Raw genomic sequence first — 20,732 nt, forward strand, 5'->3', positions numbered from 1 at the left:
TGCTTATCTAAAACCACAATATTTTTTGTCTAATGCCTTCATTAGCTCAATTTTCTGTTTTCAGCAGCTAACTGGAATTGCCTTACCATTACTATCTTCAATGACAGGGCTGAAGAGAAGGGCATGAGGAAGTTAAGAGTACCCAGTTTATTGCTGTTATCAGGTAAAGAACCATTTCAGCACACGGAGAAAGCCATAAAAAGACCACAGAGAGACACAACCATGGTAAGTATGCACTAAGGATGATAATGATGACCAAAGCTCTTCAGCCATTAATTGACAGGCCAGTAAGAAATCACAGGGATAGCTCTGAAGAGCCCTAACAGATAAGGAAGAAATGACAGTACATGGGTGTTACAGATATCTGATAGCACCTGTGCATCTGTACCAAATCATTAGAGAGAGCTTCGAGAAAGTGTCAAGGCTGGGGAAGAGGGGGTGATGAGGAACATGCTGGAAACAGAGGCAAAGTAAGAGGGGAAAGGAGAAAGGATTCAGTTATGTACAAGTAGGAGTCAGTACGCATCTCTGACAGAGCCCTGTGCCTGGTCACTGTGGCCTACCCTGAACTACTAAGTCCTCTCCTATCTTCTGTTCAGCCCCACTCCCTGTCCCTCCTGTGGGCATTTCAAGATGCCACTGCAAGTAGCTGGGGAGAAGTCTGTATGTCAAAAACTTGAGACCAGGGCAAGTAAAAGCAAGAACCAGAGGACACTGGAACCACCAGGAGCTTCCCAGCATACCTTAACAAATAACAAGATACATGCTTTTGAAGGGTTTTGTGAAAGACACTATCAATACACTGTCATACATTACTATTCTAGTTTATCTAATTTTGCACTATTACAGAATATTATGGAGAACCTCTTAAAACATATTTTAAGCACCTAATGAAACAAAAATTTAAAAGCCAGATTGAAATTACTGTATGCCATTTTTTACTTCAGAACAAAGATCTATGAAACTACTTTCACATTCATTTCTTTAACTGCGTATTTTAACTACATCATCCTCCTACAATTGACCTATGAACGAACTTTAAAAAAATCTTGAATATTCACAGGGATAAATTTCACAAAGAACCTACTAAAACTAAAAGATGCACAGAGTACTACAATTCCTGCACGGTTTAAGTCATGTTAATACATGAAAATCAAACCAAACTGACCTTTGAGGCGATAACAAGAAAGCAAGTATAAACAATACAAGTATCTCTGAGCATCTTCAATGCAAGCATCACTTGTGTTTATAACTTACTGACAGCAGCATATGTATTTTTGTTCAATAAGCAGAACAATGTAACACAGAGAAGACAACAAACACATGATGCAAGAAGATAGTTAACATTATTAGGAATTTTGCTTTAGGGAAAAAAAAACTTCTGCAAAATTGAAACCTAATGAGATGTATGTGAAAGAATGCAGGAGCTATAATTACAATTATGACCTATTCACATCTTCATTTCTTGTGTTGTTAAAGCATACATTACATAAAAGTCATTTAACTTTAAAAAACCCAACACAACAATACAAACAAACTCACAAACAAAACCCCACACAACCAAAAAAGTCCCCATGAGCTTACACACAACAATAATGGGGGGAAAAATACCAATAATCAGAAAAAAAATGCCCAGGTTCAGTCTAAATTTACTAGCATTTGAAATTTCTTTGATGTTCTAAAGACCACTCAGGTTTGTTTAGTACTCTATTCTGAAAAGCAAATACCATAAGCTGGTATTTGGAACAAAAGGACAAGGTAGTCTCTGCAAAGACCAAAGAGCATGAAATTCACAAAGCTGGGACAAGAACAGTATATGACGGATCTTCAGCAAGTTTAAATTCCAATAATTCTATCATGCTGACCTTAAAGATCTTGCCTAACTAAATAAATGAGCATGTAAGCCCCATTGGCTTGCAGAGATAAAGGAATCTGAGATCCTAAATAAATGAGAATGAACAAGTCTTTGATATAATTTGTCTTCTTTGTAAGACATAACATAAAATCTATAGAAGGATTGGTCTCTTGTATCTGCTTTCTGTCAGCAACTGATATGAAAACTGAAGAAGTGATGCATTATCAGTGGGGAACATAAAAAAAAAAAAACACTTCATTAAAATGATGGCATTAATGTGAAATGTCCCAGGATCAGGAATCTGTATTTCTTGCCTGCTTGTCTCTCATAACTTCAGTGAAAAGAGAAAAAAGTTACTCCTACATTTACATCAAAGGATTAAAATCCAATGACATTTACTGACAAACCACATTTCAGATCAGAGTTAAATCACTATGCAAAATTTAAAATTATGATGTAAATTATAATCTCCTGAGCCTTGATAATCCTAAAAATTCTAGAAATACCTTCATCAAGAATTTCTACAATTTACTTCTAATCCCTTATATATTAACTGTGCCTTCTTATGAATGCCACGAGTATGGTGTCATATACAGTCTGACCTTAGTAAAGACATTGAAATGTAGGTCTTACTGTGATATTTACAGCTCTGTTTTTCCAGCTGCTGAACATTTCCAGCCCTGAGGAACTCAGCAGACACTCCAGATACTAAAAAACCTGTATGACTCCCAGTCTGCTTGGTATCTTGGCAAAAAAACTTAAAACAGAAGCTTTTGTTTAGAAATCTTTATATGCCAGGCTTCAAATTATGTAAACGTATCATCTCCCAAGCCAAGGCAACTTTAACAACTGATGTATCAGCACTAATGTTTAAGCAATACAGAAACTGACCTCTCTGCCCTATCTTTGAACGTACCTTGCTAGCTTGCAAACATGTCAGTACATAAATGAGAGTAGATGCACCTTTGAGCATTAAATTTTGAAATTTCTTCACTTTGAAATAAAGCCTCCTGCAGTCTGTGTTCTGAGTCTTATTCTGGTTACCATTTATTTTTGTGGTGTGATTGATTAACCATCTACAGTTAATGCCTGAGAAATTCTGCAACTATTTTTCAGATGACAAACATTTTATTTTTCATGCTCACCATCTCTCACAATTTTAACACTTATCATTATATTCCCTTCTGATACTTGAGCTCCCTGAACCCATGATTTTCTATGATTGTTACTCTTCCATGACAAAGTACTACAGATCACACTTGCTCCTACATTTTCACAGCACTTTGGGATAATTTTTGAATGCTATCTGGTAAAGACACCACCCAAACAGCTTTTTTCTCCCCAAGACAGAAAATGCCAAAAATATTTTAAGTACAATTGCACAAAAATGTAACATTGTTCAATTCATCAAGAATATATAAAAAAGGAGGAAAATCAAAAATACTGTTAAATGAAAAAGTGCTTTAAAATAAACTGAAAGAATGACATTTTGTAGATGTGATAAAAACCCACTGTAATGCTGCATAATGAAAATTCTCGAGACCTCTACTTGACAAGCTTTAACTTCTGTATTCTAGGTGCAAAAAAATTGTTCGTTTTTATTTCTATGAGAAACAGCACAAAACCCCCCCACAATTAATAGTAGTAAATATCGTGCTTAAATCAACTACCAAGCAATTACAGTGAAACTATGAACAAGAAGTTAAAATTTTCAACAATTTTCTGGAATTCATAAATGGCTGCAGAACTATTTAAAGCCTGAAGTATCATTAAAAGAAGGGACTGGTTCTGCTAGAAACACAGCAATCAGAATCTATAAATAACAGTCAGGAAGCAGATGCTAACACTGCCTGCACTGGTCTTCAGAAAATTCATGAACTTGGTAATCAGTTTCTATATTCAGCCACAGTGGGGAAAAAAAAGGCATTACAAATGAGAAGCACTTCAGAGAAATCTTTAGAAGTGAACGGAAACAATTTGAAGGAAAAAAAGCTCTGAAGCCATTAACAGGAGAGCTTATCTTAATTACTTTTAGAATACCTACATTTTATCGTCTAGCTTGAGCTTAGAAAAGGCTTTTTAGCTTTTTTTTTTTGAACCAGAAAGGCCAAGATTGTACTCCCACCATCAGAAGACAAGGCCTTCAGAATTCTTTCAGAAGTGGACTCCACAGGCAGATTCGCAACGTGGAGATGCACAGGTCACAAAACACTTTGATTCAGAGATATTTTAGCATAAGTGATACTCACAACTAGCAGAGAAGGCCCTCAAGATCAACACACAGCATATAAAAAAAAGCCATTTCCCCCCCAAAACCTAGGCATTCTACTGGAAAGGGGATGAAAGATGGAGATGAATGTTTGGAACACATCTGCATTACAAGCAGGACCAGATTGATACACTGCTCCTTTCACCTTCTCCAGGCTCTGTATTTGTCTAAGCAGATCCCAAAAAAAACCCCACTACATCATTCTACAACAGTCTTGAGACTGATAAAAATGTTATTCAGAACCAAATCACTGCTTTTACACATATCTGGAATGAAGGCACATACTAACTAAACCAAAGGAATATTTCAAGCTTTCTTTGGAATTTGAACAGAGGCAGCAAAGCCTCCCTGACTGATGCAATGAGATACATCCAGTAATTCAGTCACCCATGGGATAGGAGTGAAGACAGGATGACAAAAATCTATTTCTACTGGTCTGAATACAAAGTCATGTCTGCCCAACCAGAATTACTATTTCCTAAACTTCACTGAGATATACTTAAGCTTCCACATTTTCAGATATATCTCAGGTGGGAATATGATCACAGACCAACCTGGGATGAAGAATCCAGTATTTTTTATATCTACCTGCCCCAGCCCTGGAAAAACAAACATATGAACAAACCCGGAAAACATTGCTGAAAATCTCATTTGTGTATTATCAACTTGAAGCAGATGATCTGAGGGTAGTGAGACACTAGAAAAGGCTACCCAGAGAAGCTGTGGATGCCCCATCAGGGTCAGGCTAGATAGAGTTCTGAGCAGCCTGGTCCAGTGGAAGGTGTCCCTGCCCATGGAAAGGATTTGAAACGGGATGATCTTTCCTATCCCTTCCAACCCAGACCATTCTATCATTCTGTGATTCTTTGAGACTATCCACCTGGAGAAGAAATGTATCATCTGTTGTAATTGCTGTCCATGCTATTGAGGTGGCATGTATGTAAATTTTATGCAGGTCTACAAAATTCATCGTATTTAGATTTCTACTGTTTACTAAAGTTAGAAAAACTAGTAAAAAGATGAAAAACAAGTTTATCTTTCATAGTTGCGTTTGTCATTGCACACCAAGTACATGTGAGATTTCTACATTGGAGCATTAATAATTATTTCAAGATTATATTGTTATTCTTTTTCTAAGAAAAAAGCACCTAGTCAGAAATTATGGAAACAAAATTATAATCTGGTATAGTTTGAATAAAATATATTAGCAACCCTGCTTATGAGAATTTAGATTTAAATCTACACTCAGGAATTACAGCACATATCTGCACAGAATGCAAAATTAATCTTCACTCAGGAATTCTGAATTTTCTGAATTGTAAGAAATACAGCTGTTACAAAATGTTTCTTCAAGTCAGAAAGCGGGCTTTTTTCCTTGATAGAGCATGTTGTCATATCATAAAAGCAAGGTATTTGCCATATTTTGTCAGACACTCAAAAAAAAGGTACTAAATCCCCAAGCTTGATTCTAGAAAACACAGATTGATGAAGGACTGTACTACACAGAGGCTGCACCATCAAATGGAGTACTATGAGCAGTGAAGCTATTGAACATCAGAGACCTTTGAAAAATATGACTAACAAGCAGTAGAAAAAACAGCTAGAAACTGATTTCATGGTGTGACTGACAGGTCTTGGCACACTAAGTTTCATAGTGGAAGAAAAGACATTGCAAACTCTCTTTCCTTGGAATTACCTGTATTCTACTGAACACAACAATAAAACTCATCAAGTAATATACAGAAGGTAATTCCTCACACCAAGAAATGCAAAATATTTTAACAAACTCTATTTCTTAAGCTTAAAAAGTAGAAAAAAAACCAGATTAAATTATCTCCCTTTATTGCATTTTCAAAATTATTTTTTTAAAACCCCAAACTTTAATAACACCAATACAAGAAAAGGTATACTGGAAAATTATATTCTTCTTAGAGCATTACTGTCTGTTGTATCATCACTTGTCCTTTGTTCATATTGTTGTAAAGTATTATACATCTTGCTTTAATTGCAATTGTGAAACCTAACTATGTAAAAGCATAGGATTTATACAAGGCATATATATGCTTCCAATCTCATAAAGTCAACTGAAAAATACTGTACAGTATTTTAAAAAATTCTTCAAATCCTGTCAAAAAAAGCACTTCTTAGATCTTCATCAGGTTGGTATCATGCCACAGGGACAACAACACATTTCAATCACAGTTTTAAATAATAATACATATTCATATTACATTACAAAGAATTCTTCGTAAGAATTTCTTTAAGCACACACAAAGAAAACAAAATTTTAAATGACAATATTATGAAAGACAGAAGACAGTATATGAAACACAGTATATGAAAGATAAAACATTTTGAACCATAATTAATGCACGTGCTTACCTTTGGTGGAAGTCTGTAATTCTCAAAGATCTTTGCAATAGCAGATAAAATACCACACATGAGTGCAGATATCAACATCATCACTCCAACTGCTGTTAACCAGGACATACTGCAGAAATAACACAAACTTTCTGCTGATGTGCATACAATGACATGAACAGCACACAGCATCAGACACATCAAGTAAAACAGCAGAGAGAACAGTGGAGGGGAGAGGGGCACCTCAAATTCTGCCTGCTTGCTCAAGGCTTTTGGAACACTGAGCAAAAGCAGTATCAGAACCTAGAAAAAAAAGGAGAATTAATACTTTGAAAATTGGGCTTAGCTAAAGCATACAGTAAGAATTCACACAAAAAATCATGCTGTTGTCATCCATGTCAATCTGTTAATATGCATACTATATCAAAAATACCTGTGAAGAATTATGTCGGATTTCTTTTCCCCCAGTAAGATATTACCATATAAATGGGAGAATCCAGTATTGTCTTTTCATTTATTAAGGGCTTAAACTCACAAGTTCCCAAGTTTAATAACTCATCATTTGCCTCCTCACCTGTGGCAACCAGTGATATGTATGACCTTCATTCCCTGTAAAAGATCTTGAATTCCCAGTATCAAAATAGTTCCTAAGCAAACAAATTTGACCCATTGTTTGTCACCTGTAAATGCCTGAAGTTAATACACTCTGTCAAAGGCAATTTATTTCCTGTATGAGAAATACATATGTATGAGATCCTGCTGAGCTAAACAGCTTCCCAAACTAGGGGAGGTTCTCATACCATCACACAAGTGTATGCTGAATTTCTAGCTTATGAATTCTCCCAGTATTTACTTCTTGTATCTCTCCCTACCTTAGCTGAATTTATTGGTTTTACTTTCACTTTGCTCTGACCTGCACACAGATTGCACAGAATTCTAAGTTTTCTCTTACATAACTGTGGCAGCAGAGATGAACAACACAAAGAAACTTTCTGCTACTCATATACAAATCTTTACCAAAAAGACGGAAATTTCAGCCACATGCTAAAATGTCTGCAAGCTGCAGAGAAGGAGCTAGGACTAGACTGACCTCAATCAGCTAGTGCTAGGGCAAGATTAAAACAAATCAAAACAAAACCAACTATATCAGACCCCTGTAAATCTGTAATCTTTCACTGTCACTTGTGAAGACCTATGCCTAAAATTTTTCCCACACTATAGTGAGACATTGTAAAGTAGAAAAAAAAAAAGTATTGCAATAGTCTGCTATTTCTTCATATTCTACTGCGTATTTCATTTGGTTATGAAAATATGCAGTTTCGAGTATCACACTGGCTTAAGTCCTACATTTCAGCCCATCACTTACAATTAAAGCACTCATGGCAGGAAAATGCACAAACTGTAGGTATCTACCAAACTAAATTTAGGTCTTTTGAACTAATTCACTGTTATCAGTTCACTTCTCAGAGGTATTCTCCTTATCTGAAATACAGGACAAACAGCATCTATAGCATAGTGTAGTTTGAAGAGACATCTGAGTTTCTCTACTCTTATTTACTCAGTGAAGGTGGAAAATCAATATCAAGACAAAAACATTTTGGAGAGCAAGGCAGTTTCTTTAGTGTTGCACTGGAGAAAAGAAATAACTCCAGCCATTTTGCTGGAGTCTTACAGCTACGCTGAGCATACACTCCTCAACAAAAATTTCTGTGGTTAGTAGCTGCATATTTCTTTGATGAGAACTGATTGTGTATAACACCTAAGATTTGTTTTCCAGAAATAGTAAGTATCTACAACTGCAGTTCAAAAAAAAAAAAATCGAGTGCTTCAGATCTAAAATAACAGCTTGAATGCACAGGTTCTGAAAACAAAGGAACAAAGGAAGATATGCACCTTCACCTTTGCACTGAACTTTGTCCACCTCCAGACCTTCCATCTGTAGAGCAGGAACAGAACCTACCATCCCATCTACGCAAGGGCACCATGGAACTCATTCCTGTGAAGCGATCAGCAGAGTGACTAACCCCACTGAGCAGTCTACCAGACAGCCCTTTCAGAGGCACTCTGTATGCAGAGATAATGCATGGGAGACAAGGCAGACCCAGCACTCAAACTTTCCCCAAATCATCTCTTGGACAGATCCACTTAAAATTAAAGATATGATATATCTTATCCTTGTAACTACAGGAGACATGAAGAGGTAACCCTACAGCAAGTATTTATTTTAGGGCTCTAAATCTATCTGTACAAGGAACAATTCCTGGAACTGTGAGAATTTTTCCATATAAGGTATTGTCTGCTTGGAGCAGCTATACTCAATATTAGATAAAGAGGAACAGCTAGGGATTTACTTGCCAGACTTGTTTTTTTTTCCCTAATGCAGTGAAGCTACTCAAAAATAGAAGGTTAACTAATATGGGAGTAATTGAAGTTGTAGCACATCTGCATATCTACTGTAACTAGCTACACTAAAACGCAAGTAATTCATATCAAAAGCGCTCTTGAATCATTTTAAAGGCCAGATTTTACTTTAAAAAGAGTATTAATCTTATGCAAGCAGAATGTCAGCCAACCCTAAGAACCCATATTCAGTAATTTTAAATATTATTAGGCGTATACATTACATATCCAACACCAAGATACTTTAGTTTTGTGCACTTAACTTTTTACACAGAAAGATCTATTTTCATACCTCCATAATGATCACAGTCCCCACCATCATCGAATACATGTCATATTGTGCCACTTGTTTGCTTAACGAAGAACTCAAAGTCTTGAGAGCCTCTAAGTATTGCTTCAGGACCTTCTTGCCAAGATTTAAGAGTATTTCTGAATTATTCCCCTCTAAATACAGTTTGATCCAATTACCATGGGATTTTTCTGCTATCTTAAAATGCTCATATCCAGGATCTGGAGAGAAGGAGAGAAAAGAAAAGAAGCAAGAGGATCCATGAACAAAGATTACTCGGAGATGTAATCATATTTTTATATGTACTTGTATAACGTATAAAAATATATAATTACTATGCCAGTTGAAAATCTTTTCACAGGTTACATTGTCTTTCTGCAACATTACACTATCTTTCTGCAGCAATACCAGTTACTTGGAATAAAAGCAATTAATTCTAACCTAATAAACTGTCAAGACCTCTAACAATTGACAAACTCATTAAAATAAGTTTGTCATTCATTTTTACAAAATGTTTCCAGGACAAACAATTTAAATGCTTCAGATAATGCGGGGGGCGGGAAGAAAGCAATGCTGCCCACTAGAACTACTCATTATCCAGAACGCATTGTATAAGCTAAGTAGGAAATTATCAAATGGCTGATGTCAAGGGAAAACACCAAAGAAGACAACACACACACCACATCAGCTGGTACTACGGGCTGGATGAGTGGATGGTGAAGGTGGACTGAGAACTAAAAGAAAGGCAGAACTCAGAGGGTTTTAATCAGCAATGTGAAGTCTATCTAGTTGGAGGCCTCTTAGTAGCAGCATCCCCTAAGAGTAGACATTGGGTCCAAAGAAATTTAACTTATTCACCAATGACTTGGATGACACAGAGCACAGAGGCCTCCCGCGAGCGAGCTCCCTAATGACACAAAGCTGAGGGGTTGGCCAATACCCCAGAAGGAATTGCAGCCCTTCAGAAGGACCTAGACAGACTGGAGGGATGGGAAGAGAAGAAACATCTGAAATTCAACAGAGGCAAGTTCAGGGTCCTGCACCTGGGGAGGAACAACCCCAGATACCAGCACAGGCTGGGGGGGACCTGCTGGGGAGCAGCTCTGTGGAGAAGGACCTGGGGATGCTGGTGGACAACAAACTGTCCATGAGCCAGCAGTGTGTCCTGGGGACCAAGAAGGCCAGTAGGATCCGAGGATGCCTTAGGAAGAGCATTGCCAGGAGGTTGAGAGATGTGATCCTGTCCCTCTGCTCAGCCCTGGTGAGGCACATCTGGAGTGCTGTGTCCAGTTCTGGGTTCCTCAGGACAAGAGAGTCAAGGAGCTCCTGCAGCAGGTCCAGAGAACGCCAACAAATGTGATGAAGGGACTGAAACATCTCTTCTGTGAGGAAAGGCTGAGGGAGCTGGGCCTGTTCGTCTTTGAAAAGAGATGGCTGAGAGGGGACCTCAGAAATGTCTGTCAGTATCTGAATGGAGGGTGTCAAGAGGATGGAGCCAGGCTCTTCTCCATGGTGCCCAGCAAGATGCAGGAGTCTGCCTGTTGACAAGAGGCAACACAGGAACAGAGAAGTTCTACCTAAACACAAGGAAGAACTTTTTTACTCTGTGGGTGGCTGAGCATTGGAACAGGCTGTATGGAGAAGTGGCAGAGCCCTTTTCTTGAGGTATGTAAAAGTTGTCTGGACACATTCCTGAGTAATGGGCTGTAGGGGACCCTGCTTGAGCAGGGTGGTTGGATTAGATAACCTGCAGTGAGCCAGTCCAACTCTACCTAATCTGTGGTTCTGCTTTTCAAATACTGGTCATTGAATACAGTATGCATTCACAATACAAATTCAGTTGATAACACACGGAGAGCAAGAGCATAACTTTCAGAAACTCATATCTCACTGGAACTACACTATGCATGAATATTCACATTTATCTGCATTTTTCTGAAAAATAGATGTTCCATTTCACTTCACACTAATAGTACTTGCTATTTCCCTGCAATTTGTCTTGAAAGGTAAAGATAACTTAAGTACAAAAGGTCAATCTGGAAATTTTATATAACGTCCAGTTCTTCCCTTCTTAGCTAAAAGTAGGGTGAACTACTGTACAGGTTCAGACAAAAAACATTAAAACAATGAGAGAAATAACTTTGGTGTCATAAAGACTTAAGTTGCAGCTCTTTTTCACCCCTCGTAGATGAACAGTGCATTCTACTTGGAAAAAAAAACCACTTTATTTTTTGTTAAGTCTTTTCAGCAAAAGTACATTATTAAATCCAGTAACATTTTAAATTTTATTTCAAGTGAATGAAGGTGAATGAAGTATTTCTATTCTCAATCTGTACTGTCATGAAAGAACCGTGCTTCCTATTTACAAGTCTTTTATCACAAAAGACATTTCATGATTTACTGTGGGCTGAATTCAAGGTGAGAATTTTAAAAGGCAATGTTTAACTCAAAATGTCCAGTCTGCCTTACCAAGCATTCCAGCAGACTCCAAGGCATGCTGACCCTGCTATGCAGGGGGCTTGCAGGGATCTGCCAGAAAGCACAATCCAGCCAGCAGCAAACACCTGTATATCAAGGTAGCTGCCTGTGACACAGAGGATTTCATTTGCTTCCTGTAATTCTTTTAACTTGCCTGTCAAGTTTCTTGTTTGGTATATTTGAAATAAGAGTTAAATATTCATACGTTTGAGGACATCCATAAAGGATCATCTAAAATGAGCTTTAATCAAACTGAGATTTGACATGACACACTTTCATTATACAGAAGACTGAAATGAGTTCAAGCTATATTTTGAAACATAAGTAAATTCCCTGCACATCTTCTGCTCTTGTTCTGCTCTCTTTTCATGCTTCTTGACTGGTCTCCCTCTTTAGCCCTTTTAGCATTTTTATTTCCTTCTCATCTACTCCTTTCCATGCTAACTGCCCACCAAAACTATTGCGTCCATGTTATGAAAGATGACTTTTAGCCAAACTCTCATGAATGAATGATTCAAAGATCTTTCAGACAGGAATAAAAGACCATGGTTGCCAAATTTCATTGGAGAACACCAGTTATATGGTTCAGTGGCACATTTATATGCAGAAAGCATAAAACAATAAGGATCATGGACATTAAGTTGTTGGAGAAGTATTTTGCTAACAGGTAGATAACACTGGCAAGTCACTCCCATACAGGATACTCAAAAAACAAGTCAAAACTGAAGCAAAATCCAAAGAAAGCTTGCCCAGCTTTTCATCAAGCACTGGCAATGTTTTACTTGCATAGTATTACATTAGCAATTTGTGCTTCAGCCTTACTACTGTCTTATCATAACCAGATGGATAAGCTTTGCAAGCATCTGTTTGACAATAATTTCACTTAGTTCCTGTGACAGGCAGCAATCATTTAAAAAGGGGTATAAGAAAGAATGAATAATGTAAAAGTGACTTCTCCAGTTTCAACACATACATGTCCCAGTAAAAGTCAATTTATTTTAATCTAATGCAATTTCAGGATCAGTACCAAACTGAAAAACTTGGGCTTATTTTAATAACACCATTCAACTTCCTCTCCAGCATGACTCTTCATTCCATTGTAAAATGTCTTTCAAAGAAAAGGCCCTAATTTATCATTCAACTACATGTTCAGAAGTTCAGAACATGAGGGAAGCATTGCTAAATACCTAGGGCTGCCAATCTTACACTGAGGTATAAACTTGCTCAAAAACCCAATGTGTTTTTTTAGATAATTCTTCTTTCAGCTTTTTAATTTTTGCTAGCTATTTTTATTTTCCTTTTTCAGACTTTTTCTTCAGCTGCATGTATCCACATCTATCAAAAGGAAACATCATGTCTCACATTACAATTTATTAGCATGTTTCAAAAATATATGTTTTAAATAACAAAGCCTTAGTCAACCTTCAAGTTTCTCATGTAAAATTTAATTTACTTGATATGTTTAAGTGTGAGGATTCTTTTGAACCTTAATCAAGCAAAGCCCAAGTCCAATTAAATGTTGTGCAACCTCTAAAGTTTTAAAATGTGTGTTTATATGAACAAACCCAGGGGCAGAGTTACTGACCTACCTTCATTCTGCTCTTTATTTATTAATAGATATATTTAAAACACACTTGAAGATGAAAAGAAATTTTCGTGTATTATTACAGTTTGCTTGTAACATTGGAGCAGTTGAATTCAGGGAAATCCATGGCTTCTTTATGAAACAGCTTGTTAAAATCATTCTGCCTTCCCATCTGACAGTGATTCAACTCAACTGACAGCTGACTTATCTCATTGTGTTAAGAAGAAAACTAATATTCCACCAAAAATGAATGTATATTTTATGACATAGCTTAAAATGGGTGAGTTTTTTCCTGACTCAGTCATCATCCTCATGGTCCCAACAGCTGGTGCTGTAAATTACAGCACTGGACAGGAATGCCATGTTTTCCCCTTCAGCAGAGCTTACTGGTTTTCACCTCAACAGTCAAATTTTTTTCTTTAAAAGCAGCAAGACTTGTGCTATCCTTGCAAGCATTTTCAAGTATATCTTTCATTTTAAACTGAAGTTACAGTCATAGGCATTTCTCTTAGCATTGAACTGAAATGTTATGATCCACTAGTTGCTATTAGAGGAGAATCCACATTGGAAAGCTTGAAACTGCAGCAGCAGTTTCAATATGAGTGATGTCTAACTAAGCAAATGACTGACTCCAACTGTCTTTTGGGGCTTCTTTCACTCAAAAAAAACTGGCAGAAGACCTTGTCTGTGGAATTCAGAAATTATATAGCCCAAGAGCTGTCAGTAAAATTCTGATGAGTGTTCAGATGTTCTACAAATGCAGATTAAAAGGTTCTGAGTAGGGCGAGTTAAAGAAGATTGCTCAGATCTGTGTCCAGTCAGATCTTGAACATTTACAGGTATGAAGCCTCCACAACCTCTCTTGCGAACTCATTCCAGTGTTTGACAAATCTTACCTAAAAAGGTTTCCTCCAAATTTTTTGTGAGGACCACCAATTGGACCCTGGTCCTATCTTATTTATTCCCTCCCATCATATATTACCTACATTGATCAGACCCCTCCTAAACAGTCCTAGCACCCTCAGGCCCTCCTTGTACGACAGACATTCCAATCCCTTTATCACCTTCATGACCATGCACTGCGCTTACTATGTTATATCCACAAAATTATGGTAGTGAGAAGCCCAGCACCAGACTCAAGATTCCTGATGTCTGCTCACCACAGCTGACAGAAGAGGCAGGACTGGCCAATGGATGACTGTCCTCCTCATGCCACCTTGGATGTCCCTCCTTTCACAAGGGTGCTCTGCTGCCTGATAATCAACTTGGTGTCCCCAGTCATGCCGTGGTGGTTCTTCCAGCTGTTTCCAGTCAGTCAAAACCCAATCTGCTATGATACATTGGGATTACTTCTTCCCAGGTGCAGGATTTGGCATTTCCCTTTTCTGAACCTTAAGAGGTTCAGAATCAGCCCGTTTCTTCAGCCTGTCAAAGTGCTTCTGAGTGGCAAGAGACCCACCTATTGCATCAAGCACTTCTCTCAGATTTCTGGTGTGTCCTTCCCTTGCTAAGACACCACTTTGTCCCACTGGCCAGATCATTGATGATGATGTTGAATAGTTCTGGCTTGGGTCATGCCCTGTGATTGATCACAATGGCCTTCAGGGGGACTTCATGCTCCTGATCACATTCACATGAGCCCAGCAGGTGAGCCACTTTTCAGTCCATCTCACTGTCCAGTTATCTAGCCTGAAATGCAACAGGATGGCTGAAGCACCACATAAGCACCATGGATGGTGAAAGTAAGACTCCCTCTAGTTGTCTGAAAAGCTACAAATTCCTTACAATCCATCTGTCTGCCCTAGATGCCCATAAAATATTGCCCATGTTGGTCTGTGCACTAATCCTGACCCAGAAGTTCTCAGCTATTTCATCATCCACTCCCAGGCACAGCTACATGCCTGTCACCACTCTGACATAAAGATCAATTTTCCCTCCTCATATTCCCAGCTTAAAATCTTAGAATTGTAAAATTTTTCCGGCAGGAAGCTGCTTTTAAGATTCTCTCGTTCATTGCCAGCCCTGTTAATAGAGACATCTTTTGCTACATCACCACTCATTATTGGTTTCCAATCAGACAATAAGCCACCGACTTTACAGACATGCAGCCAATTTCTTATTCATTAGAGAGTCCATTTGTCAAACCATATCACTCTAACAACAGGATCAGGAATGTTCAGGGAGGCCTTACCAAAGGCCTCACAGAAATCTAAGTAGATGACACATCTTTTGTCCACTGATGCATTTATTCCATCATAGAAGGACACTAAATTAGCCAGGCACAATTTGCCCCTGGCAAAGTAGTGTCAGTCATTTCCAATAACCTTTTTGTTTTCCATATGTTTTAATATGTCTTCCAGGAAGATGTTTTGTGATCTTACCAATCACAGAGGTGAGGTTGACTGGTTAAGGAGTTCCTAGGATCCTCCTTTTTACCTTTTTTAAGAAACAGGCAAACTTCTTGAACATGAATCAGATTACTGAATATAATAACTTCTCTGCAAGGTAACCTCTTTCTAGAGGAATCCTGAGAGATGTGTATGTGCCTGTAGTGGTATAGTGGGATGGCATTTATCTTCACCTGAAAGCCATACAAAACAAATGGCCATCCGTGCATGATCTTGAGTTACATACATTAGTCACTGAGTTAGTGACATTGTCTTTAGTATTTCTAGGCCTGAAGTATCCACATCAATCAAACAACACTCAACAAACAGAATGTACCGTTTCCCTGCCAGTCTTAACTGAACAGAGCCAAGCATTAACCTACAGCCTTGCACATCTAGAAACTCTAAGAAAAGCAAGATCCCTCTAAGAAGTCAACAGAAACAGGGGAAATTGACATTAAGACTCACTCTGTAAAAAAAGCTACCATGACTTGGACCTTGATTTGCACCATGTTATTGAGACTTTCCATTACTGAAAGAAGAGAAAGTCATTGTGGTGCTTTGCCTCCCAAACTCTTTCCAATATGGTAGCACCTCTAATAAGTTTGCAGTCACAAGCAAGCGCCAAAAAAAATTCTCACATTTTTATCCTCGGCAATTTTGACTTTAATTTCTCAGATGAAAGTTGAAATTAAGCTGTTCACAGACAAAATGTAAAACTAAAATGAAGATACAAACAAGATGCTGGTAGAAACTCCAGCCTGCTTCATCAGTGTTTGCAGAAATACTGTCAGATGGAGTTTTGTGATGGCATTTTCAGCAACATAGTCATATCCTGAAACCCCTCAACAGGGCAAGTTCCTCACTTGACACAACTAGGTTAAGTGAAGAAATCTGTGCAGAAAAAAAATGTCAGAAGAGATGGAGCATGGGTTCTGCTATAGGCATGTTGTTATAAGTAGAATTTGTTCTCTTGAGATTCCTGGACAAGGTTTAATTATGATTAGAAGCTGTGATGTTGAAAGATAATTGATTCTTGACCTAGAACAATCATTTTGTGAAAATCTACATTGCTATCCACTTTAATTATTCTTAGTTGTAAAACAGCTCTGCATTCTCATCTAGTTATTTTAATAATTCAACAGATTACAAATCAACTGACAAGCTTCACAGTCACTTTAAGACAACATCTTCTAATGTCAATGGCAAAATATTCTCCTTCACCCTCCGACTCAATTTTTTTCACAAAATTATCATATTAACTTCATTATTTATACTGAGGTTTGTATCATGCTTCCTAATGAAATACCACATTTTGCTATGTTTGGTTTATTTTTTCTACTTGTTTTTTATTCTTTCCTCCAAATACACACACACCCCCCATGAATTTTTAATAAGCTGTTGTCTAGGTTCTCATTCCAAGTAAATATATAAAAATGAAATAATAAGACAACTTACCCTAAATTATCTCCCAGCTTTACTTGAACCATCTTTTTATTTAAACTAGAAAATTCAGTACATTGTGTTAATTCTCCAAATAGCTCAGAGTCAGTGCCCTATATAGAACACCTCACAAAGAGCAGTTATGAAACCACTGAGATTTAACTACACTGGCAATTTTACTTTAATCTTACGCTATCATTATTTTTGCTCTTTTGCCAACTAGGAATATTAGTAGTCATTAAAAAAAACAAAACTGTATTCAGAAGCACAGTATCAAAGTAGGTTGCAGTAAAGAATTCAGTACAACGGTTCTGAATACTGCTCTCAAAAGAATAGCTAACTTGCAGTGCGATGCCATACTATTAAATTTAAAAGTCCAAACTGTTTTATAAACAGTCTCCTTTTAATATGTCTGTAACATTTTTTTAGTTAATTTACCTTTTTCATATGCAGGTGTATTCTCTTGCAGCAATCTGCTAAGCTGGAACCCATTCAAGTGCGCAAAACGTAGCTGTTCTCTCATTGTCTTGCCTCCAACAACTGGCAATATAAGGTTCCCAACACTGTTTCTTGAAATTGGTAGGCCAAGACCTATTGCCAGTGTGCTAGCTAAATCTGTTTGCTGCACATGTTCAGGTTGGGCTAGCGGAGCTAGAATGAACAAAAAAAGAGAAAGAAAAAGAGAGAGAAAAATAAGTATTTCAATAAGAAGCCCATTCTATTTCTCCAGAGACAGCTGGCACCTTATTAGTTTGAAAATTGTCTAATTGGTGTTAGATCAGCTATTTTAAGTGGTCTACAGAGAGTTGACTGATCTTTTTCAGCTGCTATCTTCTGCTGCTGTAAATCCAATATTTATTAAATTCTTAGCCAGCACCACTCTTCAATGCTAACAACTACTGTAAACACGACATAAATGTTATACAAGTAAGAAAACAGATGGTCCAGAACATCACCTTAATATCAAATTGCAGCCTACATCCTGAGAGGATTTCATGACTTTTACATTAGAAATAATAGAAAGCACTACGGTAGGCCAATTTAATATATGAACAAAGAATGAGAACCTAAAATAATGTTGACAGCATTCCAGAAGCATCTCCATATAATGACAACAGCTCAAGATTTAATTAATAACAGGTTGCTAGGAAAACAGAATTAGACATCAGGTAAAGAATGTTGAGGCTACAAATCCATGGCTACATGCAGGCAAACCCAGTGATTTTTAATGAGTCCTATATAAGATTCCATTAATTTACTCCAGTTATCAGGGTTAGCCTTCAGACCCACAGAAATCTACAGATATGAATGACTTTATTAACATAAGGAACCTTCTGTTTAAGATTGTTTTGCCAGCTGTTTCTTTTCATGTAGAACTAGTTAGGTAACGGTATTTTTCTACATGCTTTTATTTCATCCTCTTTGTAACTTCAAGCATTGAGTATTTTGACTTAAATGCAGTATAGGAAGAATTCTATATAGTCTTTATTCATCTCAAGGCTGCTTTTAAGAGCATTAAAATTTGCCTCATTTCTCATCTAGCTCAGATTAATCCCATACTTGTACAGAATGCCATCTATAATCCATAAAGCCTCTTTGCATGAGTACCTGTATGTCAGCAGTTTTCAGATTTTATCTTTAAAGGCAAGTTCTTAACTGGTAAAAAAAGCCAAACTACCAAACACATTTAGCCAATCATGGGTGACACATCTCTGTAGAAGGCTATACAAGTAATACTCTGACAGCATACAAAATGCAAAAAGCCCACAGAATTACTATTTTGAGGTTTACCAAATTAACCACAGTACATTTTGTTTACAGTAGGATCATAAGGAGCAGTCATTAGAATCCTGATTACTGTACCAATGAAAAGTAAGCTGCTGAATATTTACAAAGGCATTAGAAATCACAAACTCTCTCCCAAAAGACAGGTAAATAGATATTTTTCACTGTATTGTAAAAACTGCTCATTCAGGTTAAACCTCATAGAAACCAATTCCAATGAACAGGAGACTGCATTTACTGAATCTATTCTTGTGGCCTGGCTGTCAACACATGCTAGTGAAATTCATAAAATAAAAATTTAGCCAAGAGCTTTGATCCACTCTTGACTTTGTTTTGTTTACAGACCTGAGAAGAGGTCAAGGACTTCTCAAGCAGTACTTTCTATTGCATAATATAATAGCTTAATAACAGCTTTACAGACAACAGGAAAATCTACTTCCACTGTGCTGCAGAAACCTCCAGCAAGATAAATAAATCAAGGTTCTGCACACAGGTTCTAGAAGAAAATAAATCATATGGAAATGAGCAAGTGGCAGAATGCAAGGCAGAAGGAGTATTATTTTGGGGAATATATTCACTCCTGGTATAACTGCATTCTACCAATCCACTCAGTCAAGGAGTTTAAGTACAACTCTACAATAGACTACAGATTCTCAACCACTCCATTTCTTTATTGCCTCTTGCCTTTAACTATCTGGTTTTTATTTTTTATCATTATCTACAAGTAGAAAATCAGCTTCAGAACAATGTGAATTCACATCAATGATATAAAATTAACCAGCCTATACCATAAACACACTCATGGTCCATTTCTACCCTTAAGACTTAGCAATCAATAGTCATGTTAGTGCCATCACCTCTCATCCTTTCACAAGGGTCAGATAAATTTAACATTAAAAAGTAATCCTATTTCCAATAGTCTCTAGTCTACAAAGGGTTTTCTTCCTCCTTCTGGAGGACTCTGTATGAGAACTTGTCATTCATTCTTTTATCCCATCTGTCTGAGAGAGAAGAATGGAGGCCAAGGAAATATTCTGGCCACCAATGACACAGTTTCAACCCACTTCAAATAGGATTTTGGATCTACATCTATTCATTTACCCTTAGCCCAGTATCCTGACAACAGAGCTCATTAGCGCTCAACATTCGGATAGGACAGTGCTGTAAAAGATTATCATCTCAGAAATACAGAATTCTCTCACTGGTTACAAACTTGATTTATGATTCTTGGTTTCACCGAGATACAGATGCTAACTTTGGCTGAAACCAGAGTTTTAGATCACACAGAATGGGCTTTTCCCAAATAACTGTAAAAATAACCAAAGCACTTTTCAAAAAGAATTCTAGTATAATATAAATTAACAGTTACCAGTGTGTTCTCCTGGTTTCAACTGGGACAGTTAATTTTCTTCCTATTATCTGGTAGAGAGGCTGTGTTTTTGATTTAGTATGAGAATAATTTGATAACACACTGATGTATTAGCTGTTGGTAAGGAGGGCTTACGCTAAATCAAGAACTTTTCCACTTCCTGCGCTCTGCCAGCGAGCATGAGAAGCTGGGAGGGAACACAGTTGGAGCAGCTGACCTGAACTGGTTGAAGGAATACTCCATACCATAGGGCATCATAGGCAGTACACAAACTGGAGGGAGTTGACTGGGGGCTGTGGATTGTTGCTTGAAGGTGGGCTGAGCACCAATCAGCAGCTGGTGAGCAATTGCATTGTGCATCACATGTTTCTCTTGGGTTTTATTGCTCTCTCTCCCCCTTTTCCCTTAAAATAATAACTATAATCTACACATAATGATTATTGCTATTCTTGCAACAGCTATATGCAGTAGTAGTGTTCCCATCCTATTAAGAGTACACTATGCATTGGTA

General features: G+C 37.4%; 1 protein-coding gene across 6 annotated transcripts in view; it reads right to left on the minus strand.

The window, feature by feature from the left end:
- PIGG (phosphatidylinositol glycan anchor biosynthesis class G) overlaps positions 1–20,732 on the minus strand; it is a 72,400-nt gene that overhangs the window by 42,524 nt on the left and 9,144 nt on the right. For all 6 annotated transcript variants that reach the window (XM_039724069.1, XM_039724064.1, XM_039724065.1 and 3 more), the window contains 3 exons: positions 17,506–17,718; positions 9,178–9,395; positions 6,507–6,788 (listed from right to left, as the gene is read on the minus strand). In XM_039724069.1, coding sequence (XP_039580003.1) covers positions 6,507–6,788; positions 9,178–9,395; positions 17,506–17,718 — 713 coding nt within the window. The remainder of the gene's footprint in view (positions 1–6,506; positions 6,789–9,177; positions 9,396–17,505; positions 17,719–20,732) is intronic.

This window comes from Passer montanus, unplaced genomic scaffold, assembly GCF_014805655.1.
Source record: "Passer montanus isolate IOZ18808 unplaced genomic scaffold, ASM1480565v1 scaffold52, whole genome shotgun sequence".
Taxonomy (NCBI): Eukaryota; Metazoa; Chordata; class Aves; order Passeriformes; family Passeridae; genus Passer; species Passer montanus.